The sequence below is a fragment of the Seriola aureovittata genome, chromosome 22 (assembly GCF_021018895.1).
Source record: "Seriola aureovittata isolate HTS-2021-v1 ecotype China chromosome 22, ASM2101889v1, whole genome shotgun sequence".
NCBI classification, from domain to species: Eukaryota; Metazoa; Chordata; class Actinopteri; order Carangiformes; family Carangidae; genus Seriola; species Seriola aureovittata.
The window spans coordinates 7,626,455-7,654,076 of NC_079385.1; the positions used below are offsets into that span (position 1 = coordinate 7,626,455).

The 27,622-nt window shown below is 40.6% G+C and overlaps 1 protein-coding gene across 5 annotated transcripts in view; it reads left to right on the forward strand.

The window, feature by feature from the left end:
- Positions 1 to 7,091: 7,091 nt before the first annotated feature.
- Positions 7,092 to 27,622, forward strand: part of gramd4a (GRAM domain containing 4a) — a 49,627-nt gene continuing 29,096 nt past the window's right edge. The window contains exons 1-4 of one of the 5 annotated variants that reach the window (XM_056367447.1): positions 15,371 to 15,508; positions 16,515 to 16,573; positions 17,123 to 20,963; positions 21,250 to 21,370. In XM_056367447.1, the coding sequence (XP_056223422.1) occupies positions 21,271 to 21,370 (100 nt within the window). In that variant the 5' untranslated portion in view covers positions 15,371 to 15,508; positions 16,515 to 16,573; positions 17,123 to 20,963; positions 21,250 to 21,270. Of the gene's footprint in view, positions 7,474 to 15,294; positions 15,509 to 16,514; positions 16,574 to 17,122; positions 20,964 to 21,249; positions 21,371 to 27,622 lie in introns of those variants that run through there. The other 4 variants (XM_056367443.1, XM_056367442.1, XM_056367446.1 and 1 more) reach the window with 4 other exon arrangements.

Consider the following 27,622-nt stretch of genomic DNA (forward strand, 5'->3'; position numbering starts at 1 on the left):
TGTTGTAGCCTTTATATGTCTTTTGGCTGGAAGGAAGCGTGGGTGAGCTCAAACTTGTTCGCATCCCAAGGAAAATTAGGTAACAACAAGTGATGAGTAATAGAAATGGTTACTCACCCATTTTATAGTTTTAAAGTTGGTAATCACTTGTCGGGGAAGTGTTGGCAGCCTGGCTGCTACGGAGATGCTGCAACATGATTGATGTATTTTTGTCTTTTGAAACGCTGAATATGGAGACTTTCCAGATCCCATGCTCTCAACTGGCCTTACTTGCAGCATTTCTAGAGAAAGTCAATCTAGAACAATTTCTGTTCAGATGCATTATCCCAGAAAGCACCTCTGGAAACCTGCTGATTTCTTTTTACCAAAACAACCATATATAAAATTTTCATCCTTATGTAAACAGTACAATTTTAAGGAGACTGAATGTACAACAGGCACATTCATTCAAAAATCTATTTTAAAGACACAGGATACCTTTTTTAATCAGCTTCATACCATGACAGATGGGATACGACATTCTTCTCACGATCTTCTGGCTGGTTTGAAGGGGGCGGGGCTCAACAGGAAAAAGGTGATGTCAAGTATTTCCGTGAACCAATCAGAATTCTTGTGAATCAACCTATGATTACAGATGGTGGACTTTTTGTGTATGTTGCCAGGGCACTGTCGTCAAATCTGGTCAAACTAAAACCCACACATTTCTCAAAAAGCAGATTACCTGAGTTTTGGAGTTTTAAACTCATGAATATTTAATTTTTTATCGAGGAAAAAACTTTATATTTGAATCCAGGTTTTCAGGGGCTTTAATGCTAATGCTAAAGCAGGTAAAGAATAATCCTGTAAATAAGGAGGAAGGACGGAGGGACAGATAAATCCACAGAAAGCCGGAAAGAATTCAACAGATATGACTGTTTTCAAACAGAGGTTCACCCTGGAGGGCTGTGCCTGCTATGGAGATGATGTCCATACAAGGTAATATGTAAGGAGAGCAGTTTATCTTAAGTGTGATCAGTGCCCGGTGCACTATCAGACACCTGAGTAAACCTATAGTGTAAAGTCATCACAGTGTGCATGTGTGTTAATGGTCGACTGCCTCACTGTTGGGCTGAAACTAAAACATAAGAAGTCTGTGTGTATCAAAGAGCGTGGGAGGCCTTAGGTATGTGTGTATCTGTCTGAGTGACTGTGTTAATCCCTATAAAACAGTGGTGGCTGATAAATTGCCTCACTTTGATCTGGGCACTGTTGCTGGACACACACACTCACACACACACACACACACACACACAGGGACACACCACAGCTCTGCAGAAACCCTCTTTTTGAAAACATTAATACCTTGTCGAATTTTTTCAGATCAGGAAAGGACTTTTCAAAATTAATTAAAATGAATCATAAAACAGCCAATATTTGTGATCCAATCTCATTTCAGTTATGTGTTTCACAAAGAAATATCCCTTTATCAGATGACTATTTGTATATTTGTTTAACTGTTAATATGTACATTATAATAAGAGTTTTTTGACATGAGCAGTGTCTAATTGAAAGCAATAGTTGACATTTAGGGAAATGTGACAAAATTACTTATTGATAATATAATTTCTACACTGAGCTCCATGAATCTTTCTTAAACATGCCTCTGAAGCCACTGCTAAGTACTACACTCAACTTTTCCCCCCACATTATTTACATTTTTTCCACAGCTCAGCTCACTTAAAGACCCAGCACTTTGCTGTGGCATTCCAAGGTAAGCTACACTTACTGGGGAGAGCTGGGGAAAGGTAAAAGACCACGAGGGCTTCTTTTGCCTAAACTTGGGATGATGGGTCCTCAGGTCATTGATGTAATGGGTTTTTGTAAGGTTAGATACCGTGTCAGGGCCTGGAAATGGCAACTGTGCCAAGACCATCACAAAAACACGTACACCTAGGGGCTTCTGCCACCGGGTACTGCCAAGTAAATTATTGTCAGCAGGTGGAGTGAAAGGTTAGACGGCAGAGTCAGGTTTCAGAAGCCTATTGGGCGGTTAGTTGTTATGGCGACTGAAGCCAGTCCTCCCTTCAGGTGACAGAAGGTGCAAAGATGAAGTAAGGAGCTGGAGCAGAGGCAGCATGTCAAATTATGACGAGTGGCAGGGTTAGTCATGACAATAATGAAACATGTTTGTAGTAAGTCTTCAGTAGCTAGACTCCCTGCTATCTTCTCTGATACATGACATTACATGAACTTCAATCACTCAAAACAGGTATCATTTTGTCAGGTGGTCTATATTTCACTTTGGAATGAAACCCCCAACTTGAAACCTGAGGAGTTATGCCGGCACCGGTAACTAGTCTCAGACTCTCTATCAGACTGACCCCCTGCCCCCCTCTTTATCTCTGTTCCATCACAACCTGGCAAACTAAATAATTTAGACCCAGGAGAGCCACAGTTGGCAAGCCATGCTGAACATGCTGACCAGGCAGGAGAGGAGAGGGTGACTGATACAACTGTGCCATCTACTGGTGGAGAATGGAAAGTCAAAGTTCATTTAGATTGTGTGCAATTTGTGTGAGTATTTGTGACGAGAGCAAGGGATGAAATGCAACTTCCAACCTTCCAAGAGGTTTTGTTGCTACAGCCTTTTCTTGGTCTGGTGTGACCGGTAGCTAATGGTGGCTAACTTCAGGTAGATGTGGCTGTGTGGCTGACATTAGCTATTGAGTCAGTGTGATGACTCAGTTGCTAATGTGCTGCTGTAACAGTATTGTTTAGCATTTAGTACCACTACTAGCCACTTTTCATCAAAGGTTATATATAAAACACAGAATTTAATTACCTTATAGCGTGAACAATAGGTCACAATTGCTCTGTGTATGGGCTGACAATCTGGACTGTCAACCCGAACCAGTGATGTACAGGTGGGTATTATTATGCATCAGAAGATAAGGGGTTGATTCTAAATTAGTTTATAGTTAGGGGTGGCTTTAGGTTTAATGTTATGGTTACAAAAATGTTTAGGGAACTTAATGCTACATATGTAATGGCCCGTGTAGTTGTAGGTTTCAATTTAGGTTAAATTTTAAATTAAATAGTCGGTGGAAGGTCCATAGAAATATAGTATTGCAACCAGTGCCAAAGCTGACAAAAAAAGGAGTTAGTCCAATTCAAATCAGCTATGATAAATGTTATCCATGTCTTATATATCTTATAATGTTTACACTGGAAAAGAATTCCTTCTGAAAACATATCTAACTAAAATAACATGTTAGTGTGAAATCAACCATCTTATCCAAATGTTTTTTTTTTGCATCAGCAGCCTCATCATCCTCCCTTTCCTCCCAACTGTCCTATAATTGACTCTGAATACTCTGCCAGTTGCATAAGACACGCGTGGTTGTGCAACCCTCTAGAAAATGCTGGCCTGGGATTAAGAGGTTTATTACAGGGTTTCTAAATGAGCGCAGAGGGAGGATTTGGGAAATCTCAACAGCAGTAGTTTTGCTAGAAGACATCTGAAGAGGATCACAGGCCAGAAACCCATTGTGTGTGTATGTCATCGTTTTTGTGTGTGTTAAGCGTGACTAAGGGAAATCCCGTCTAAAAGCATTAGTCCCCTTGTTTGCTGCATAATCTCTGATGACTGTGCAAACCCTGAGTGGTTTCCTATCAGAGCTTTGAGTATTAACAGATCAAGTATTGCATGGTTATTTCCAATGATACATCAGCATACATGGATGAGGTAAAAGGCCTAAAACATAGAGAAAGACAGATTTCAGTTACGTCTGTGCCAACAGGCATGTGGAATGATGCCTTCAAAATGATTATGTAATAGGGATTAATAAGATATTTCTGATTGATTCTACATTGAATCAAATAATTTCATGACAAATTGGTTTTCTGTGGAAAAAAAAACCCATAATTCTAACTGAACTAGGGAAAGGTAGTGTTGACTTAATGCATTGGCAGAAGGAACAAAATACAAGGTTGAACAATCAATTACTTTGACCAGACATTTTGATGGAAACATTTACATAGACTGTTTCTGCTGATGTATGATTAGACTTAGATTTATGTATGACAGTTATCATTGCTTAAGTTGAGAGGTCCCCCTCGTGTATGTAAATGGTGTTGAACAAAACACCAGCAACACCATCCACTATAATGCAGTGCACCTCAGTGGGGAAATTACATCTTTTCTGATTAGCTGACTGTTTTCTGAATGGTCAAATAAAAATATATCAAAAATCAGTAAACAATCAGAAACCAAATCCTGCCAGGTTGGATGGTGGATGCTGGTGGGCGGGGCTTGGGGCATGGCTGAGGGTGGTGACTGCTTTGTTGTGACATCACAATGTTATGGAAGTCCTGATGGCTTGTTTTAAGGCTCAGTTTCTGAATACAGACACTGTGCATTTCTCTGTGGACTTAGCGCTTTGATACTTTCACAGTATTAATATAGAAACTAGACCTGCTTTATAAGCAAAGACCACATGGAAATCTCACATGATACAATATGGGACCTTTAAACCAGAAACTGTTTTTTAGCCACTTCGGGGATGCAAAACTAAGCTGTAAATGCAACACTGAAATTTTATCACCTTTCAAGTTGATATGTTAAACTTGTTGGCAAACAGTTGCCTATTTACGTACCCAGTGATTATGTAGCAACAGCAGCATTCATTTGGAGTTGTGTTTCTGGCTACCCAGCAAATACACATCCAAAATTCAATCTCCTTTTAGCTCTGTTTTGGTCGCCACCAACATCAGAGTCAAATATCTGGCTCTCTAGCTGCTATATGCCCCATAACGTGCACCAGCTAGGCGCTAACTTTGTCTGTCTGCTGTTTAGTGCTAAATGATGAGAGCCGTGACAGTGAACCAAAACAGAAAAGTTGTGGGCAGTAAAACCAAAATGAAGAGCTGAAAGACAACAAAAAGACAAAGCTTTGTAGAGCTGAGGGGAACTGTCCTGTAATAATTCTGTGTCGGTGCATCACAGCAAGCATCCCCATTCACACAATAGTAGTCATTTGATCCGTTGCTGAATTGAAAATATTGAATATAGCTGCTATAATGAACTTCAGTTTCCATAGTTCGATGTTTCCTGAAAGAAACTCTGTATGTTTATATAAATCTAAGAGTGATTTCAGACATAATGGCATAGACTCTCTACCTGCAGTCAAGTGGTGCCCAGCAATTCTTTATATAGCAGATTGAAATCACTGTTAATTATTCTAATATGTGGTAACAAAGAATTACCTATAGTATTTGCTAGAGTCAACTCATAGTTTCCAAGCTGTTTTTCATATCATCTGATCAGTCATGCAAAATACTATAGAGTCTAAGACTCTAAGACTAAATATAACCTAAAGGTCTGCAGAAGGTACAAATGGACTGGGTATGGAAAATCTTCTCTCCCAGTGCTGCAGAGATTTGCCTACACAAATGTGAAGGTAATCTAAACCAGCACTATGTGTCTTTGCCTACAGTAGCACCTTAAGCCACACAAACATGAATTTCTTGTCAGCATAAGCTGCACCTGGATGACGGTAAGACACAGCTATGACTTTTTCTGTCTGTTTCAGTTTTTCAATGCGGAATGGAACCTTGATTAATGTGGAAAAAGTGCTGGCAACGCTTTAAAGTCTGATCCACTTTCATGCTAACATGATGAGTTGTTATGTAGGCAGCTGACGGTGTGATTTTGGTGCTAGTGAAGAGGTGTCAGCATGGCAGCCGCAGGACAATCAGGCCAAAGCTCTCGTAAGGACAAGACTATACACTGATCCTCATCGGCCTCATTGGTAGTCAGACAGCAGAAACAGAAAGTACTTGTGATTACCTCCCCGTAATCTACGGTCTCATCTCAGGGGTCAAGAGTCAAGTCGACTCCCGTTTCTCTCCTGCTTTCTATCCATGTCACCCTTCGGTCTTTCAAACCCCTCTCCTTTTTTTTTGTCTTTTTGACTCATTCACAGTGTAAGTGCAGTAACAAGTGGATTGTCAGAGGAATCTGTTAAATCAAGACCACTTCATCACTCCAAAACACGATTGCTGAAATAAGGGGATAACTTGGACGACAGCAAAGGCTCCCAACTTGGATTCTGGTACTTACAGAAGACGAGGAGAGTCTCACAGAATGACATGACAACCATGCAAAGGTTAGCGCTTCAAAAACTCAAGTCTTTATTCATCTGTTCTGTCTACTTGAGCTCACTGAGTTATCTTAGACTTCAACTCACAGTTACAAGAGGTCAAACACAGAGATGACAAGGACAACATATGCTACCTATGGCTAGGTTAAGTTTAGATCAACAGTAATGAGGTCATATATAGTTAAAATAGCAGATCTTCTGAAACAGAAATGACATACACAATACACTCAAAGTAATTGTATCTATAGAGTAGATTCTGTTAAACTACTATTTAAAGAGCCCTGTCGGAGTCAGGGCCCCTGAGGCCATGCCCTTGTAATTTTTCCCTTGAACCATGGACAATTTATATTTTACAGGTAAAATCTTTCAAATTCTTGGCTAATTCAACTATTTTCCCATCAGGATTCAATATTTTCCCACTAGAATTTCATTCTTGGAAGTGTGAAGAATAATACATTGGTCTGAAACATCCTTATAATTTCATAAGAAGTCATGAAAGAAACTATGCAATTTGGTAGGGAAACAAACATAGTTCAGTTAGTATTTGTGTTGATTTTTAGAGTGATTTCTTTAAAAGAACTGCTCCATTTCAATGAAAAAGAAAAATTATTCATGAGTATTACAGAATCAGCATTTGGAACTAATAGGAAAAGAGACAAATGGGGCATTTTCACATCATATTCAAGCATTTTGTAAATATGTTTGAATAGAAGGGCTAATGGCTAAAATCAATGCACCACATGAGTCAGTAGGAATAATATTACCGCAGTAATATCATCATTTGTCTTTGGGGTTGATTCTAATTACATCATAATGAGGCCATTGTTTACCCACCTGTTTTATAATTTAGCACTACATGACAGTGGCAGCCACAGGGCGGTGGTAAGGAGAGGTGTCTGTGTCTGAAGCTTCATTCGCTACTAACTGCCCCTTTAAGACGGCGGCCCCGAACACTGACGAAATTTCCTCGGCCCTGCTGCCTTGGCTGTTTCTGCGAAATCAACAAGAGGCGAAGGCAAAGCTGGTATCTGCAAGCTCCGGGCCAACTACGCTGGTCAGGGCAGCTCTCTCCAGAGAGGAGGGGGACGCAACTGGTATTTTTTTTTTGTCAGTGTCTGCCTGTCTAACTGCTCAGCACTCAGCAGGAGACGACATTTAGCTCGTCGCTGAACAGAAACGAGCGGATATTGTTGGGATGGATGGACTAAGTGAGCAGTTATCGCCGTGAGACTGGCGCTAATTTGGACGTCCTGAGCAGCAGGTGTACTGAAAGATAAAGCAGACTAAAGGCAATCTCAGTGTTCATGAAACTTTGCTACGATTTACGTGCTGGGTAAGAGCGCTTTCCCCCCCCCTCCCTTTACCGTATTCTAATGTCTACTGTTTGAGAAAGAAATAATGAAGGGTATTGTTTTATGTCATCGTGTCTGTCTCTTCGGGGTCATGCTAAATGCGGATTATTTGGATTTTATGTTGTGTCTCCATATGTTACAGATAAAAAATAACATGTCCGACAATTTGAGGGTTTATTGAAGCAGTTAACTCCAGGCCTAACTTCAAACTCCACCGTTTGATTTAAACGTCTGTCTAACGGTCACATTTGTATTCAACATTGTAGTTTGGCCTAGCTAACGTCAAACTGTATCAGTGTTGAATGAAACCGTTAAGTCTAACGGTCGTCCGCTGTATATTCAGTTTTTTAAAATAACGTCCATTGCCGCTTTTTTAATAGCACCATGTCGTGTTTTCTGTATGTTGAAGCCCTAGACAACACTAATAACTCTATCCCTGAATAATGATATAGCCTAGCTACTTTGTTCATATTTTTAAAATACATTTTAGGCAGCCACTGGTTCAGTGTTTCATTCGTGTTCGTGAGCTAAATGAAACTTGACCTGTAGTTCAACACAGGTGAATTATGGATATATGATGTTAGACATGAAACATCATGCCTCGTTTTATGTTTGGTCCAAGTTGAATAATGTACCTGAAAGTGCTTAATGATTTGAAAAGTGTTGGTGTGGTGTGTTCATGGGCAATAGGAAGCTCTGACGTCTAAGATTTGAGAAAAGGTGCTGTCAGACGTTAACTCCCCTATTCATATTCAGTGGAGAAGTGGGGACAGGCTTTACATTCCTGTTCTGATTTGATACTGATTTGATTACACTTCCACCATTGTCCATCCAAACTGAGAGAGGGGGCAGATTGGCTAGTTGTTAAGGAAGAATTGATTGTTGATATCCTTGTTTATATAACTGCATGGTGAAATAATAGCAGCAGAGTAGGAGGGATGCTGCATGACTGGCAAGGAGTACAAGGACAGAGTTTAGAGGGTTAAAACAGCAAAGTATTTACATACTGCAGGAAGCCACTAAACTCGCATGATCTTTTTCTAAATTTTCATGTTTGCTAATGTCACTGTAAGTGACTAAATTCATCATCTCAATCCAGCCTCAGTGGCACACTTTAATTTGGGTCATTGTTACTGTCTTCACAAGATAATTACAAGTTCAAGATGTTCTCTGATATGTTTTATAACCAATGGAGACTGGTTTGAGACTGACAAGTTTTTTGTTGTCACTGCATCAGTTGTGTTTATAACCAGTTAAATGCCATACACATCATGCACATGAGTTATAATGTATGAAAAAAGCTACACTGACATAAAATAACCCAAACATGATGTTGGCTTTGAAAAATGCGTGCCATGACTGGCTTTTATTCTTGTTCAGCCAACTACATGTTGCCCAGAGGGTTGCATTAGTGGGCTAGATAAAAACAAATGCATTCTCCTTGTTCCTACCATTTCCTTATTACTCTTTTCTCCAAAATTGTTGACCGCCTGGGACTCTACTTGTACATGTTTCTCTGTGCTTGAGGCCCTTGAGACTACAAACAGAACAGAATGTGTCTAATTGGTCTAATTAAAGTCCATCACATCTGCTCCCTCCACCCTCCTTCCTCCCGTTCCCTCCCCAGGGTTGACATCAAATAGAAAAAAGAAAAGAGGAGGCTTGATGAAAACATTTACAATAACAATGTATATATCAAGCTTGAGATTGTGTTCCAGCTTAATAAGAATGTGGATACTCAGTAGCTACTTGTATTTGGCAGTAATTGGGCAGCTTAGTGGGAGAGATAATACAATAGTTGCCTGTGGGCCAATTGAAAAATATTCATCTTTCTGTTTTCTCACAGTGGCACCGGCAGCATACTTTGTTTCAGTTTTTTTTATTTGTTTTTTAAACCATCTGTAACCTCTCACTTCATCATGAGTGCAGGAAAGTGAACTGAAGAAAAGTTGCAGCCACTCATCTGCATTGGTCAGTGCTGGCAGATGAGATATTTAAGGGTCTTGTTAATCCCTCTTTCTCTGTGTCTCTCTGAGTGTTTGGTGAACCTTGTTGAAGTTGAGAATAGCTGCTAAGGCAAGTTTCTTGCTAGAGTGAGCCTTGTTTCTGCAGAAACTAAGTATCATGGATGATGATGGTGACAGGATGGTCTTACGTGGTTTATGCAGCACATTTGAGTGAGAGCACCTGTAAAAGGAAACATGGTTTGCATCAGTTACCAGAGCGGAAACACTACAGTTTAGCATTTCCACCTAACAAGTAGTAATTGTCAAAGTTTCTGTTATTGTGAAACAAAACCTGACTAATGTCCCAGAAAATACACTTGCATAGAAAGTGGCCTACTTGCGTGAGCTAGCCTTTATTGTGCTCAACAGTATATGCCTGTTTGAGTGTATCCACTGCCCCCCCCTTCTCTTTCATGCATGTCTGATAGCCATCAGTGAAATAGGATGTAATTGTAGAAAGAACCACTATACCAGGCCAGTCCTCTTAAAGATGTAGATAACCAGGGACGATAATGAGGCCATGCACCTGAATAGTGTAAGATGAAAGTGTTGGTGTACAGTTGAGAACATGCAGGTTTGTTAGCCAACCAATCAATGCCCATTATAAGCCAATCAAATTGATACTGAGATGATATTAATGTACATAGAAGAATGTCTGTAATCTTCGCTTGTGATCTAAGGTTGCTCAGCTAGAATGAGGGTTATTTTGCAGAATGTTATGATCACACTCATTAAACTGCTATTATATAATAATATTATTTCATGTATGGTATTTTGAATATTTTTGACCAACAGTGGACATCTTAAATCAAAGTTATAATCCTTCACATTTCAGTCCTAGTTGATTTGGGAACATGCATGGTTACCGTGGTAACAGCAAGTGCAATTTAATACTATGTCAAACACTCCTTGAACAGCTCTTTTCTCAAAAATACAACAGAAGAGCAACAGTTAGATGACTGTTGTTTTGTGTATACATTTTTGAATGAATGCGATTTGCACTAACAATGGAGACAAATACATTGCGTTTACTGCGGCTTCTTTACAATAAAAATCACCCCTTGTATTTTCCAGCTGAAAATTTTCATGTAGAGCAACAGCAGTAGGGTGTTCTGTGCACATTAGCAGTAGCTTTATATAGCTCTGACACAGTGTAAAGAGAGTGAACAGTAAACAGTGAAGTTGATGTCAATGTGTCAATACATGCATGCATTGTTTGCTGTGATAATTTGAATGCGGCATGGGAATGGCAGACCCCACCACTAACAATGAAAATCTGTATATATAGAGATAATTACTTAAATTAAGTAGTCACTGCACAAAAATGCTATCCATAAATAGTATCAAAAATGAGTTTTGAATTCACGAAAAAAGATTAGAGCATTAATTCAGTGAAATTGTTTCACAAAATGTTTGACCGACAGTGGGCATTTTGAATTAATGTATTTCATATTGTCAGTTTTGGTCATTAAATATTAATTATAGAATTGCAGCTTATTTTCTAGATTCATCAGTTGGTCTAGCAAAAAATAGAAATAAAGAAAACAAAGAAAAGAAAATCACAATATCCCAGAGGACCAAAAAATTTCAAGTTCTAAGAATCTGACCAGTAGTCCAAAACCAGATATTCTAGATATTCTATTACTGTTGAAATAAAACAGAGAAGCAGCAAATCCCAACATTTGAGAAGCTTGAACCATCCTATGTTTGGCTTGTTTAAATAAAAGCCAGTCAGCCTCAGATGAGACCTTTCCATGATTGTCTTGTGTTATAAAATTGAGAAACACTGATGTAGGGCAAAGGGCTTTAGATGGCCTCTATCAGTCTGAGATCCACAGATGACTGCGATTGGCTGTTTCTGCGAGTGTGACCTCATTGGCCAAGAGTAACCTCCAGCTACTACAGGTCATTAGCAGAAGATTACTCAGACAGACATAAGCACACACACACACAGATACAGATACAGTGTATTACGCTTGTACAGGACATACACGTTGGGCTTGTAAAACTACTCACCCTTGACTAATGTATGCAGTTATAAACAAATACTATCAGCAATACCCTAACTGGTGTGTTAGCAGTGACATGATTAGGTAAAGGTGGATGGAGGTATCTTTGTGTAAGTAAATAGCTGAGCAAATGACTCATGGAGCCTGCTTGTGTGTATCCTCACAGAAACATTAACAGTGATCAGACCTTGAGCTAAAGCCCCTTCCTCCTCCTCCTCCTCCTCCTCCTACTACTGTCCTCTCTTTTCATCCTCTATTTAAGATGATGTTGTGGTTGAAACTGGTTCTGGCCTAAAGAAATCCTTATGAAGGAAATAAATAGAAGAAAAGTAGACTGAATAACACCAAAGTGCAAGGATGTAAAGAATAGCATCAGAACATGTAATGTACTCTTAAAAACGAGCTTACTTTCTACAAAGTTTAGCTCTTTTCATAAATATTACCACTTACTTTCAGGTGTTAGAGGTTTTCAGTGGAGCTCTGAATGAAAATGGCTTTTTCTGGGGTTTATTTTTGAATAGGGACATGCTGATGCTTTTCATTTGCCATTTGTTAAAGCTAGATAGGTAACTACAGGGAGTTTGAGTTGACCAGTGGCTGACTGAGCTGTTGTATGGAGCAGGCTGTAAGTGGTTATTGGGAGAACAGATTTCATTGTGGCAGGTGTCTTGACAAGAGGAGAGAAGTGTTTATTAACCTGCCATGTTTCCACTCACCCCTCAGGGAGGGAATATCAACCCACCAGTCACCTCTGTAATTTCCACTTATTTGTGCCCCTGTAGGTGGGTTGTGTACATGTGGAAACACAATATTTGTTTCTAGAATTTAAGGTCATGCATGAAAAACTTGCCTTTATGCCTGTCTATCTCTCTACTTGCTTGTGGGTACATCTCCATTCCCTTGATAACATCCATCTTTCCCTCCTTACATCTTTTCCTTCCACCTTAGTCCCTTGTGCTGAAGATGTAAGGAGAGGTACAAGGAAAACAGAATTTTTAGAGGAATGGAATTTGGACTTTGTATTTGCATAGATAATGTTCTCTCCAACTAATGAGGGCATACGCAGTGCTGTTGAAAAATGCAAATAGTCTATGCATGTTTCCCCTCCACATTTGAGAAGCTGGAACCATTGAATATTTGGCATTTTTGCTTAGAAAAATCATAATCAATGACAATAACTTAAGAGGCAGAATAAAAACACTGGAATGTCCTTTGTGATGGCAGACCAGATCGACTTCTAGGTCCCGCGAGGAGTGAGGATTGATGAAATAAGGGAATGGGGATGTCTGCTTTTTTCTAAAAAAGAAAGTGAGTGGGTCAGTGACTTTCTTTTTATTAATTTCTTCAGCCTAAACACCTTGATGAATTCCCGGTCAATGAGAAAGCCACCCTGTAGGTATTTAGACTGATGGATTACCAGTCAACAGTCTCTTGCCTTTTTTAGAAATGAAGTGAGTGAGAAAGTTAGACCAGCAGTCAGTCAGACAACAAGCCTCTCAACCATTCGGCTTATCAGTTTGCCAGTCATTTATAGAAAAAAAACGTTCAACAGCTTATCAGTCGATAACCATCTTGGCAGCATGACAGCTAGTCATCCAGTCAAACAGATGAAGGATTACATCAAGAAGAACCACACTTAATCCCTTCCCAAATGACAAATCACAGCAGTGAAAAAACAAAGCAGTCATATTTACTGCAGGTTCTGTGACTCCATGCTCAGCTGCTGAAAAGGATGATGGATCGTTGAGAGAATTTTTTTTGACGTCCTGCACTCAGTCAAATCAGGAATGACCTCCTCACACAGTAAGAGTACTACAGGGGAATCCCACTGTTGTTTCATTCAGTCAGCACTTCAAAGAAAGGCTTTAACGGACGTGGTGGCCAGGAGGTCAACACTTGGGGTGCAGTCTGAGTTTAATAAGACGATAACGTGTGTGAACTGGTAGCAGTGGGGAGACTAGCATACGTTTCCCATTGACAGTTTAGCACCTGTTGCGTTTTTAAACTAGCTCCTATATCGATTCCTATCATGATCTGTAGCACACTTGTTCTGTAGTTAGCTTATGTTGGCTTACTTTTGTTGAGCATTAATGAAGTCAAACAACCTGTCTATATTTTGTTTCTATCAGTGGGATAAATTTTAATGCAGTGTCAAGCTACTGCTGCCGAATGCAGAGGAAACGCTGCAGTAGCTTGGCTCCTGTGCATCTGTGTGCGATGACACAAACAGCCCCACTGATCTATATGTCATCATTACATCTCGGCCCTCGATACCAAAACACAACCATTAAGCTTTTCAAAACCTCTCACCAGCCACTGCCACTGCTCCTGCTATGAAAATCGAATCAATAAATGAGGTCAGAAGATCTGCTGCTCTCAACTGTTTTTAGCGGAGGAGTGAAAGGATGTGGTTGTCATGGGTATAACAGGGTTAGTGGTTCTATCTTCCTGTGTAGGCCGAAGTGGGAGAGCAAATCACAAGCACTGACAAGGTTATAGCATTAATATCATTAAAGGTTAGAGGTTGGCTTGTGTTGGGCCATATGTCACCTTTGGGAAAATTTATTCAGGGCATAAAAAGGGAATTAATAAGGGTGTCCTTGTCAGGCAACTTTAGATATCAGGGTTACATTGCTTTGAGATGCATTCCAAAATTAAATACTGAAAAAAAATGTAACACCTACACCTTTTGATAAAATAAGTCAATGTATATATTGAATTATCACTTCCTTATCACCTTCCTTTTTAAAGGTGGGGATGACGGGTATTAATACTGATCAACCAACACAAGATCATATTATTTTTTTGGCTGAAACCACAAGACATTGCTGTGGTGATTATAAGAAGCTTGTCTGTTTTGTTTTGTCCTAAACTATCTTTTCCTTAAAACTAATGTTGTATTTGGGGTAAGAAAGATCTTTATACTATCTTTATACTTATTGACTTATCATAATCTTATGTTTTTCTTTAAGTTAAATACAGAAATTAAGCATTGTGTTTTTTGGGGGTCTTTGAGTCTCCCAGCTGTAAAACATTGCTAAAATACAATGGGTTTTCATTTTCTCTACCTCTGTAATTAGTGTTGATGGAACATTTTATGCAACACTACCCCTCCCAAATCTCAAAGAAGTCAATTTGACTTTCTGTTGTTGACATATTATAACATAATTTTATATTTGGGGTCAGTTAGTCCTCTCTGACCCCAAATATAGAAAGAAGCACAGTGAATTTGTCTGTGAATGACAAGATGCTATATTGGCCTGAATATAAGACAACCCCTTATTAAAAGACAACGCTCCCTTTTTCAGCATCTGTTTTCGAGAAAAGGGCTTTTTAAAGCTAGGAAACACTTTTACACTTGTGCTGTATTGAAAGTGGGAAAGTTTCCCCTGAGATACCGCTGATAGAAGAGTGCTCGTATATAAGGGATACATAAAGAAAACATGAAACCCACATTTGCATAGCTTGTCTCTCTCTCTCTCTCTCTCTCTCTCTCTCTCTCTCTCTCTCAGGCCCTTGGAAGTGGTTCATTTCTGCAGTAAAAACATAGGGAGATGCTATGAACTCATCTTCAGTTGCCATGAATTAATTTCCTCCATGGCAGCTACACAGTTACACAATCTCTCAGAAACTCCTGCAGGTTAAACTTTGTTAAAACAGTTGTAAGGCAATGGGAAGGGTTTCCACTGTAATATTTTTCCACATATTGTGTTTTTAGTAAAGTCAGAAGAAAATACGTTTTCAGTGTTGCCACTGTATACTAATTGTCTTTTTATTGTCCATGCAGGGTTGCCGTCCGCCATGTTAAGGTAAAGCCCAGGTGTGCGGTGTTGACCATGCTAAAGCGCCTGGACAAAATCCGCTTCCGGGGCCCCAGGACGAGAGACGACTTCCCGGACCTGGCCGAGTCGCCACCCGCCTCTGACAACGAATGTAGCGATGACGTACAGCTGAAGCCCAGGGCAGCTCTGCGAGAAACAGAGGACCTCCTGCGAGACCCTGTGAGTACTAACCACACATTTATATGAATGTCTGTCACCCCCCCACACTTCATATGGCTTTGTATTTATCATCTTTACTGGGTAAACAGGTATCTTGCTTTTGTCGTAAATATACACATTTAGCCTCGACTGGCTAGGATGAGCAGACATTTTTTTAAATGTACTCATGAATTATTCCGTCTGATAAATATTCTCTGACCTCATCATGACACTAGCATCATTTCCTGGCTAACACAAAAAAAAGGGTGGGAGAATGTGCAGTAGCCTCTGTTTCACCTCTCTGATGTTGTTTTAGCATCATTAACAAGATTAATGAATGTTTCTGGCGAAAATGTGATTCTTTGTTTTTTATCTAAGCCCAATTTTCTGTGCTCATACTTTGTGCCACAGAGCTGAAGAGGAGAATGATAGATGGAGGGGTTGTTATGATAAAGAAAAATGGAGGAGATGACAGCGATAAAGATTTTCCAATGGTGAACACGGAATAGAGATGGCAAACAGCAGCAGACAAGAGCAAAAATAGTGAAAGCAGCAGTGAGATGAACAGATATTGGAGAGCAGGAAGTGAATGAAAAATGGAAGGAGAGAAAAGATTAAAGCAGGGAAAGTGATAAAGGAGGCTAGAGGACAGGAATTAAGCCTCAGAGGACTTGACTTAGATGTCTAGAGGGGAGGAGATGAAGGCAGGATGAAGAGGAAATGTTGAGAAAATACAAACTCTCCCACTGTGACAAAAAAAAATTCAGATCATGCTTTCTGCGTTTTCCTCCTCCCACGCTGGATACTGTTCATATTTCATGAAATCTGCAGCTGTCTCGTCCTTGTGGATGACTTAAAAACACCAGCATTGTCGTCATCATCATGCACGGGCACTGATAGGGAGATACCGGAGTTAAAAAACACTGGATTAGTCACTTGTTTGTATCATTTCCTGAATCAAGGCCCCAGGAATCTCTGTCTCCCTTTCATTTTTATCTCCTTTGTTACATTGTTTCTCCTCAAACAGACAGCTGATGGAACTGTGGGTTTTCCTGCTTCCCATTCAAATATGGCCAAAGCCCGATGGTAAATGAGTGGTACTTAGAGAGAAATACACCATTAAACCTTAACAGCCTTCCCTGTACCCACATGAGAAAAAAAGAAACTGTGGCTTTTTCTAATTGGTTCTAGAGCTATTTTTTTTTTTAATCATTCATGTAGCTGACTTTGGATATGTGCAACATGTGTCTGTTTTTGCATGTATGCACTTGAGCTTTCCTCTGTCTCCCAGTGTGTCTGTGAGCTGGTGTTTGTATGTCTGTATGTGCTCTAGTGTTTGCCTGCATGATTACCAGCCCACTGGGAAGGCATCGCCCACATCACGGCACTGATGAGTCACACTCTGAAGCCCCAAAATAGACCAAGCTAGCTCTTATCCCTGCTGGGACACACACTCACATACACACATGACACATGCACACTTTCTCCCACAAAGCATGCAGTCGCATTCAATGTCTAGGAGCTGCCTGTGCTTGGTGGAAATCTCATCGTCCCTGCGTAGTGCCCTTCATAGGTCCCTAGTGACACACTGGAGCCAACCCATACTGCAGTGATGTCTGTCTCTCCTGTCTCCAGGATCACACCACATGACCAGGGTCCAGACCTCACCTTCATTACCTCATCTGTCAAAAAGAGGACAGAGTGTACCCTTGGGCTGCAGAATCCATGAACTGAGACTTTATGACAAACTAGCCTGTGTTATCCATACTGAATAGGTAGAATGTCATCAGGCAGATGGTGTTCAGTCATTGCACAGACGACTGCATACGACCTCACTGGCCTCTAATCACTTCTCCTGCTTGATCAGGTGGCTTCTTCACTGTATCTGTCATACTTTGCCTTTGTATCCATTATCTACTCACACATAAAAAGTGAATATCATTTCATCAGCATTAATCATATAACATTAATATTGATAATGAATGTAAATAACAATCTCAAAATAGGATAAACTTCGACCTGCATAGTAGATTTAACCAGAGTTTCCTTCTCTCTTCTCTCTGGGCATAAACATTGTTAGTTAAACCCTCCACTGTTGCTGCATTACCACCTGCTTCACTCCTGTGTACAAATTAAAACTTAATATGGTTCTCTAGTTTTATTGATCAGAATTTATAGAATATATTAGAATATATAGCCCTTAATGACCTGATCAGCCTTATAGCCAGTGAAATGTGAGCTGTAGTCAAACAAGAATGCATATGATATGTATTTAAATTTTCCAGCTAACTGTATGAAAAGCTGTTAATTGCACCTCTGCTGCTGATGTTGCTCAAAGGGCCTGTGGTTGTCTTTACCGAGAAGACTGCTGCCTAAGTCATTGTGGTGGATCTGAGTTTTGTTCTTTGGTAAGAGATGCCTGTCAGTTCCGAGTGTACTGTAGGCTGAAACTTTTTCGTGTTTAGTTTGGCTGTTTTGTTTTAATTTAAAGTGATTTATATTTTTCTGTATTTTTCTATATTTATGAGTGCAGATGTCACAAAACTGTTGTCCTGATCCCCTGTCAGCAAAAAACTTGAGTTCTTGTTAGACTGTGTTTGTATGTGCATCATTTTAAAAAAAAGTCAAGAAATCACAGGGTTAACAGGAAATCAGGTTGGGTAGACAGGAGCGTGCATGGTTTCACTGGCAGGGGAGGAAAAGTGAAAGTAGAACACATAATTTCGTATCTGTAAAGTCGAGTATAACCACATTATCTGTTACACTGGAAGCATTTTCTACCATCAATAGAGCATTTATCATTCACCTATACTGACAAAGTATAGTCACAAATTCCACTCATCTTTTTACTTTGTTAATGGCCTCAACTGGTTATTTTTGAAGAGCCGTACCACCTTTGCAGTCACATATTTTATAAAACACACATTAACAAACAGCGGTATGGCCTGTCAGTGTTCATTGTGTGAAAACATCTTCTGTGGTAGGCTGGATTCCTTTGTTAGTTGTTCATTATTGGACATCACAGATCGAAAAGTACCACCAGCACCCTGCTGGACAACACCAATCTGCCACAGGTCTCCTGTGATATTTGTGTTTATGAGCAGAGCAAGGCCTTGGAATCACACCTTGTGTATTTCACCTCCTACTGTTAGACTCACACCGAACCTCATGAGAGAGCTGCAAGCTGAAAAAGCACACGACTTTTCACACCAGAGAACAAGGAGCATGGAAAAAGCATTTGATGTCCCTGTGGCTGCTCTCTAGAATAAAAAACATTTCTGTGTCAGTTCTGTACTGAGGAACACCATGTAACCCATGGACAGTATCCTTAGAGGCTGAGTATGGGAAATGTGGAATTGTAAACCAGCCAACATAAACTACAACCCAAAATTACTAAACTTCAAAATTCTGACCATAAATCTGAGCACAAAGAGGAAGAATGGAGTAAAGGATCAAATGAGCGGTTCAGCAGACGACTGACGAGGGTGAGCAGGAGGTTAGGGAGATCAGTCAGAAGTACAGAAAAACACAGAGAAACCAGACTGAGTTCATCAAGCTCATTGAAGAGAAGCACAATAGAATAATGACAGGATGAAAGCTTCATAATAGACCTGGAGCAGCAAATTGCTGACCTGAAGAAGAGAGATGCAGAGCTGTGTACACAGTGGGCTGAGTGTGGAATATTGTGCAGAGCGTTGTGCCTCAACTAAACAAGCCAAGAGGGCTGGAAAGGCTGTGAGGATAGTCGAAGGGAATTTAAGTCTGAGAGACTGAGAAGAATCTTTCAGACAAAAAAGAGCTTCAGTAGTAAAGTTAAATTTAAAGGATAAACAGTCTTGACTTTGTTTTGTTTCTTACACATGAATATGTAGCTAATATTGTGTTTTCTTTGTTTCTTTTGTGGTAAGTGATTGATTGCAGTTCACCTGGAGTTGTGGATTGTGGCTTATTTGCAATTAAGATTCAGAGAATTGTTTCAGAAAATGTGTTTAGCAACATCTGTTCACCTCTGTTCCACAACAGACAGAAAATGATTCTGATGTTCTGAATAAATTCTTCTCAGTTTCCTCATGTGCATCTTCAGTATGAAATGACTGAAGGCTGATGGTGGGTGTGAAGCACAGTGCGGTAGCTATTAATCTCACAGCACTGACGCTTTTTGAAGAATCTCATTAAAAGGTGATTTTCATTTATATTCATTTTTGCATACATTTTATGGTTATAAGGGCTCAGTCATCTCTGCTAAAAAAAAAAAAAAACTGCATACAGTGTGAAAATAATCATGGAAAAGATAATGGAGTTTTACAGTGGATTCCTCCGCTCACATCAGCCAGAGCCACGAAAGAGGGAGAGGGGGAACACAATAATTAATCGGCCGATAATCGTCCAGGGTGACGTCAGGGCTTGACCTACTTTTGATGACCAGGAGCCTCTGACTAAGACTTGATGACTGCATCGAACACATGAAGGTGTTCCTACATTATGTAGCAACCATTAGCGATAAGAAAAAATAAAAGCTGTCACAATCCAGACCAAAGAGCCTTGTTGCTGATTGCTCGTAATGCAGCAAATATTCTTTTCACTCCCGCCGTCCGATCCTTCCTCCACGTCCTCTTTGTCTTTGTCCTTTTTTTTTTTTTTTTTTTTACCTCTTTCACTTTCTTTCTCTCATTAATCCTCCTGTCTCCATTTAATTCTCAAAACCTGAGTCAACATCCTTTTTCTTCTCCACGACACACTTCCAGAAGAGGCTCTCATTTGTTTTCTTTGAAGTGCTTCTTTATTCAGGGACACTCTCTCCATCTCTGTGTCTCTGTGTCTCCCCACCCGCCTCTCTTGTTACGTTTTGGTTCTTTCCCAAAGCACATTTTTTTCAGGTCACTGTCAGTTTTGTGCTCTCTCTCTCTCTCTCTCTCTCTCTCTCTCTCTCTCTCCCTCTCCCTCTCCCTCTCCCTCTCCCTCCCTTGTTTGCTCTCGCTTTTGCAGAGAGCACATCAGCTGGAGACATTGCAGTGTGTCTATGCACACACACACACGCTGGTTGCTGTCGGGGAGAAGCTGCTGCAGCCGTGTGTGTGTATGAGTCTCTCTTAAAGGACCCTAGCTGTAGTTGAACAGTGAGGCTCAACCTGCAGTGCTCATCATCCTGCGAGCACAGCCATCTCTCCTCTCCTCTCGCACTCTCCTTTCCTCTCCATCCATCATCTACTCACCCCTAATCCTCACACTCTTTCCCTCATTCCTCTCTTCTCTCACACAGTCATCATTTCTCAATCACTGTCATTCACTCTGACCACCTCCACACATGTTGTGTTGCTAGTTGTGTGTGTATGTGTGTGTCAGGGTTAAACCCCTTAGTCAGAGGTGTGTGAGTCATCAGTGTTGCCGTAGTGAGAAGAAGGGGAATATCCTCTTTTTTGCCTCCCTCCTCCTATCTCACTCCTGCTGGACTTAAATCGAGAGAGGAAACATTACCGTGAGTCATGGTGCCATGCTTGTGTATATGTGTGTGTGTGTGTGTGTGTGTGTGTGTGTGTGTGTGTGTGTGTGTGTGTGTGTGTGTGTATTATGGGATATTACTGCTTGTGTTCTCTTGTATGCATTACATACAAGTACTGTACTTGTTATTCTAAAACCAAACATGTCTTTCTTTTGTTTTCTCTGTTTGTGAACGCAAAAATTGTGTGTGTATGTGGGTGCATGGACCTGTGTGTGTGTGTTTGTGTGTGTGTGTGTGTGTGTGTGTGTGTGTGTGTGTGTAGGCAGGTTCAGGGTCTCCCACCATGGCTGCGGCCATCCAGGAGTTCCAGAGGTCGGAGTCAGACCGACTCAACGAAGTCAAAGGTCACCTGGAAATTGCCTTACTGGAGAAACATTTCCTACGTGAGTGTATACACACACACACACCCACACACAAAGATAACACCAGACAAACAGACATTGTAGTGCTCTGTTGCTACAATGGCGGGTCACTTGATTGTCTAGGGGCTGCCTGTTTGGTATATAAACAAACATTAGCTGGAAGCCCACTGGTACATGTTAAGCCTTTCAGTAAGAGGTTATCATCAGTCTATGTTGTTCAGTGTTCAGAGTTGCAATTTACTGTTGTGATGTCTCAGTTTACCTTCATCTTTACCTAGAATCCCACTTGTTAGTTCCCAGAGAAAAGCCCTGGTTAAACACAATATGTAGGTGGTGAGCAAGAAAGCAACAGAATAAGGAGAAAGTATGAGTTGTAATGTCTTGCAGTGGTGACTTTGTGTTGTGGAGATGCTGCTTCTTGCTACAGTTTCTTAACTTCAGTGCCTCTTTGATGAGGGTCTTGTTCAACTCGGTTGTAGTGGATATGAAAATCTATCCTCTGCATGTTGACACTTATTGATGTGTATCTAACTTTAAGCATGTTGTGATATCCGTCTTCTTTGTGGTTTCAGCCTCGCAGCAGGTTGGTTTTGCTCTTGGCTGCTGTGTGCATCTTGATTATAACAGAAAAGCACTTAATGACAACCCTGACGGGTTCACTACATGAAACTGGAAAAATGTTTTGCCCAACTCAGCTGAAAAGCTAAAATAATACCCAGTTGTACCTGTAAGCAGTACTCTGTTTCAGTGCTTCATATAATGTTTGCTATTAATTTCAATCAAAAGCTAAAATTTGAGGGTTTTATCCTGTCTTACCTTTTTAAAATTTAGGATCATTAGGAGTCAACACACAAAGTTGGACTGACTTGAGGTAACTATGTTATCTGATATTTAGGATGGGCTATAATGACTGTAACATCCTGTTTTGATGACTGTATTTTAGCAACCCTGAAGCGTAATGGAGGCAAGCAGCTGCTGAGCTAATGTTCATCAATTTACCATGCTACACCAGAGGGACTCACAGTGAGGTGATGCATCCATGAAACAGCAGTGCATCCTCAATTACCCCACAAACCTTTCTGTTATTAATTAATTTATTCATTTATTGTTTGTATCATGCATATCCTGATAATATAGAGTGTCACCACGGAAGTTAATAGCAGCATATTAACATAAATCAAGGTGAAGGCAACATATTATAACACCAGACACATGGTTTACTGAAAGGAACCCAATGTCAAGCTCCAAATCTAATTAACCATAGGGTAAGAGTTGTTGTTAGTAACCTCACAGTTTGTGTAGAAATATTTTTACACTTCTCATAATAACATAGAAGTTCTCTAAAGCAGTGTTTTTGCGCTTTTGCTTCATCGTAGAGCTGCATGCAGCCCAACACACACACACACAAACATTGACCACAGACCCGTCTGTCATGGTTGAACTGGCCAGCGGGTGCACCGGAAGAAATCCTGCCGATGGATCGTCAGAAAATCCATAAAGTTTTTACCGGCCCCGTCTGTCTCTTCACCGGCCCTCTCTGTGTGCCTGTGTGCAATGAGAGCGTGCCCCCACCTCAACCCCCGTGTTAGGCGTTGCATGACCACAGCATTGTGGTTATGCTGTTATTGTCACAGCCCTATTCACTATCGTCAAAAGTAATATTACTGTACCACTGATGACAGAGATAAATGGATGGTTGAAGATGCAATGGATTATCTGTATACATCTGAAAAGTAGGGCTCGTGTAGGAGTTGAATGGGTGATGCAGAGGCAGGGAGAAACGAGGGGAAACATCCTGATGTGAAACAAAGCGTACGATGCTTATCCCAGGTCCACCCATCCAACTCACACACATTTCCAGGCTTGTCTAACTTGGTATCCAATGAGGGGTACTGCTTGTCCTGTGCCCTTCCAGCACGTTGACAGGCCCGTGGTGTGTAATGGACTGTGAAGTCGCCCCCCCTTCCCCTTTCAACTGTGCATGTCTATTAGAGAGAGATTGAGAGACGGAGAGAGTGTGTGTGTGAAAGAGAATACCTCAGGCTATGTCCTCTCATAGTACCAGTGCCTGAGCTAAAAGGGCTGGATTCATTGTCACATTGTCAGGAGGGTAGCTAGATGAGACCTTCCTTCCTTCCTTCCGTTTTGCCCTTTCCTTGCTTCCTCCTTTCTTTCTTTCCTTTTAAAGAAATTCCTCTAGAGCTCTCTTTGCCTTTTTTTCTCCATCCTGCTGGGCTGCTCTTTCAGATTCTGCCCACCATTCCCTCTTCTTCATTTCTGGATCAGTCTCTGCTCTCTTCTTGCTCATTTATCCTCTTAGCTTCTTTTCTCATGCTTTTGATTTATTTTGCTTTTCCCTTTTTGTCTTCTCTCCATCAGACTCGGCAGTATTCTGAGGTTCTTGTAATATCTGACAATCACACGTGTTTGCACACAAATCGGGTAAAGCAGCTGTGACAGTTTCATGAGCTCAAAGAGTAACAAACAGAAATGTCATCTTAGCTTACCTAAGATGGCAGCCATTTGGCATTTTGTAAGGGGATGAACATTCATACATATCGTCTTCTGTTGTTGAATGGGAAAGGGTAGTGGTACCTCTAGGTAATGTTGTTTTTCTTCTGACATTATTTCAGGAGCTTTGTGTGTTTTATTCCCCCTGATTTCTTGTAGCCGCCTGCTGCTTCACCCTGACCATCTCATTCTCTGGTTATCCATTTCTCTCATGCCTCTCAATCTCCTATCCACTCTCTGCCTTGTGCAATCGTACTTCAAGGAACACTGAAGCATGAAAATCCATTACCACCTAATGGAGTCCTGAGCTCTCTGCCTTGCACTCTAGTCATCGTGTATTCTATTTCTATTATTTTCCTTTGCACTTTATTTTTTCCTTTATGCACTTTGTGCTTTATGTTGTCGTTGTACAAGACATGGGGACTGCTGAGCGTGTGATTCCTCGTAAAGTTTAGCCTGCTACAGAAAGACCTACATAAGTGTGCATTCATCATGTTCTCAGTTATGTGTTGAGGACGGATGAACACAGTCTTAAATGCTTATGTACAGTTTGTCATTAGTTAAAGCTAATGAGATTAGTAGGGTGAAACAAAAGATTTCTTGTAGCAGGATGTTATGGGTTTATGGGTTGTGTAATGGCTTTTCTGGTAATATAGGAAAAAAACATACCATATTGAGGAAAGACAGTTTGACATAGATATAGTTTGCTCATTGAGAGGATGCTGAGCTAATGTTAACCAATTTACCATGCTACACCAAAAATGCAGTGTCCGACTTAAAGACATTGCTAGCTACAGGCTGGTTTATTTCAGCCTGTTAAGCTAACCTTGCCACCTCGTTGTAAAGATTTGGTGAAACGAGGACTTGCGCAAAACGGTGTATATCGGCAACCGGGGTGAACTCTGAGTATGACCAAAAGGAAACAGAAAAATAGCCGCCTAGAACAGCCATTATGCTATCTTTCTAAGGATCTACATTCAGGGCAACTTGCCAGCTGACCTAATCACCCTGCATAATGCTGCTCTGAAATGTCACAGTCTTTTTATTAAACGCAACAGCTCACAGTGGGTCTAAGAATATAACCAGATGCTTGTGTTGATTGCTAGTGGGCCAGCCTTTATCTTTTCTTCAGCTGTTTTTACGGAGGTAAAATAAATGTCTCCTGGATGACAATGTTGACAAGTGTCGCAAAGTAAGTTCTTGTTACACTGCTGGAGACATCAATTTCTGAAGTCTTGAATCATCAAGTTCCACTCTCTGAAAGTTTACTGCAGGAAAACCACCAGTTTCCCAAGGTGAATTGCCTTTGGGATGGTCCTGTTGTCTTTTTGTCTCTGCCTCCATCCTTCATCTCTCCTCTTCCATTTGATATAGCTCCTCATCTGCCATCTGTACTCCGGCTCGGATAAATACGGTCAACCGTCAAAGTGAAATGACTCGTAAAAGTTTCTGTGTTAACTTTCAGTCAGACTGAGAGAAAAGTGTTTGAAATACAGCAGAAGAGCAGCTGATGTATTTGTTTGCAATACCGCCAAACAGACTTGTTTTCATAAAGATGTCAGTCAATAATTGTCCCTTTTCCATCATGCCATTAGCAACCACCATCTGATTTCATGCTGCACGTGGTAGGAGTAGTTTTCCACGCCACAGCTGGGTGTAGCAAAGTTGGTTATGTTGCTCAGAAGTTAGATGTGTGCTGCCTGTAGCGCTTCAGCTAGCAGCTCAATAAAAGCCACCCTCTGAACAGTTATTATGAAGCAGCAGCAGCAGTAGTAGCAGTAGATTATTCATTTATTTTTTAAATTTAGGACTGTCGGTCAAAGAAGCCAAGACAGAGAACTCTAAATCACTCTTGGTTCATATAGAGGAAGTTTTGTAATTGAAAGGTCACTGTTTTTTAACTCTCTTGTCAATTTGAATTTGCTCGATGAGATCTTCCACTCAACACCTAAGATATGGAGGACTTCCACTTTTTAACACTTGTCATCTCCCCAGGACTAATTTCAGTTTATAGTTCACTGTACAGTTTCCTTCACTGTGGAGAAAAGAAGATGTATTCGTCTCTTAGGGTTTTACAAACATGCAATTCCACAGGGAAAGGACAGTGATTCATCATTTCAAACCTCGGAAGTGTGTGTTGCTCTTGTGCTCACTTATCTAATGGTGCATCAGCATTTAACCCAAGAAATGAATTGGGCTTCTTGGATTTCTTGCACACTCAGAGTGAACTAAGTGTAGGCGTATTCTCTCTCTCTGACGTCTTTCTCTCTGCTGTCTAAAATAAAGCTGGGGCCCACGCTGTATACTAAAACAAACACCCTACTTAAGTAGTATATTTTTCCATTCCAGATTGTGTGTGTGTGCGTGCGTGCGTGTGTGTGTGCACGTATGTGTTCTGTGTGTGTGTGTGTGTTTGTGGGTACAGTGACCCATGTCTTTTCTCTTGGCTTTTGTTGTGATTGACCCATGCTATTTTTAGGGCACTTAATTGGTTAATTTGTAACCATGTTTCTGGACGTGAGATCACATAGAACGAGACACACATGAAGTGGGGGTTGTGACGCCCTTCTGCTGTGTTTCCTTTAGTTTTCCTCTCTCCCTCTTCCGTTCTCTCTCTTCTCCAGGCCCTCATTCATTCCCTTCCTCTCATCTATTCCCTTGTCAATTTCTTCTTCTCTTCGTGTAGTGTGTATGCACACACAGTCTTTTTTTATGTTTTCATCATTATGAGTGAATGCATAAATGTAGATATTCACCTCATTCTGCCTTGACCAGGTGAAGTGCTGCTGTAGTCTCTATAGTCTTCTAGGCTTCTCTCAAATCACAGAAACACACATCGCAGTGCATTAACAATTGAAAATGTACATGTGGAAAAACTCAACAATAGTGTGTCTTTTCAGAAGTATAGTTGTGGTTACACATAAAGGACTATGTTACTATAGGTGTGCATTATCATCCCTTGGAGTAATTTCAATATTTTGGAACTGAAATACATGCTAATATTACCAGGTTCCTATTTAAAATTCAAGCCTGGGATGAAGTCTCAGTTCAACCTGTACTAGAGCTAGTTATGGCCGCTGTTTTGATAATGGCCTTGTTTGTGGTTACATGTCACTTATGGTTTAGCAATATGACAATATACATTTATAATATACAAATTTCAGATTCCAAGTTCTCAGTAATCATTTGGTCAACCATTCCTTGATTATATGCAGACCGGCTGCTCCACCCTTTGTTTAACGAAGCTGCAGAGCTTTGCAAGGTTCAAGATTCATAGTAGCAGCCACAAAAGCCACAGAAGACATATAATGGAAATGTAAATTATGCAAGTAAGCATTAAACTGCACTGTACTACACCCCTGGTGTGTGTGTGTGTGTGTGTGTCTGTGTGTGTCTCTGTGTGTCTGTGTCTAAAATGACCAAGGTGGGAATATATGAATGTGTTTTTGAGTGTGTTTCTGCGTGCCTCTCAGTCTGCACATACTGCACACCATGATTTACGATAAGCACTCTGAGAACACAGTTTCCTTGAGTGATAACCCTGTGATAGCTCTATGATTATTATAGTTATGGGCGTAAAACCAGAGAGATATATCAACTAGGATCTGTCCCGTGGGTGACAGAGCTGAACTGAGCCAACCCTCCTACTGGTGGTAAAATGGGTGAGGGTAGTACCACTGGAAATCACCTCATGTAATTCTATGAGTAGGCTTGAAGTGCTAATCTTTCATGGCTTTCTTTCTCTGTCTACCTTTGGTTCTC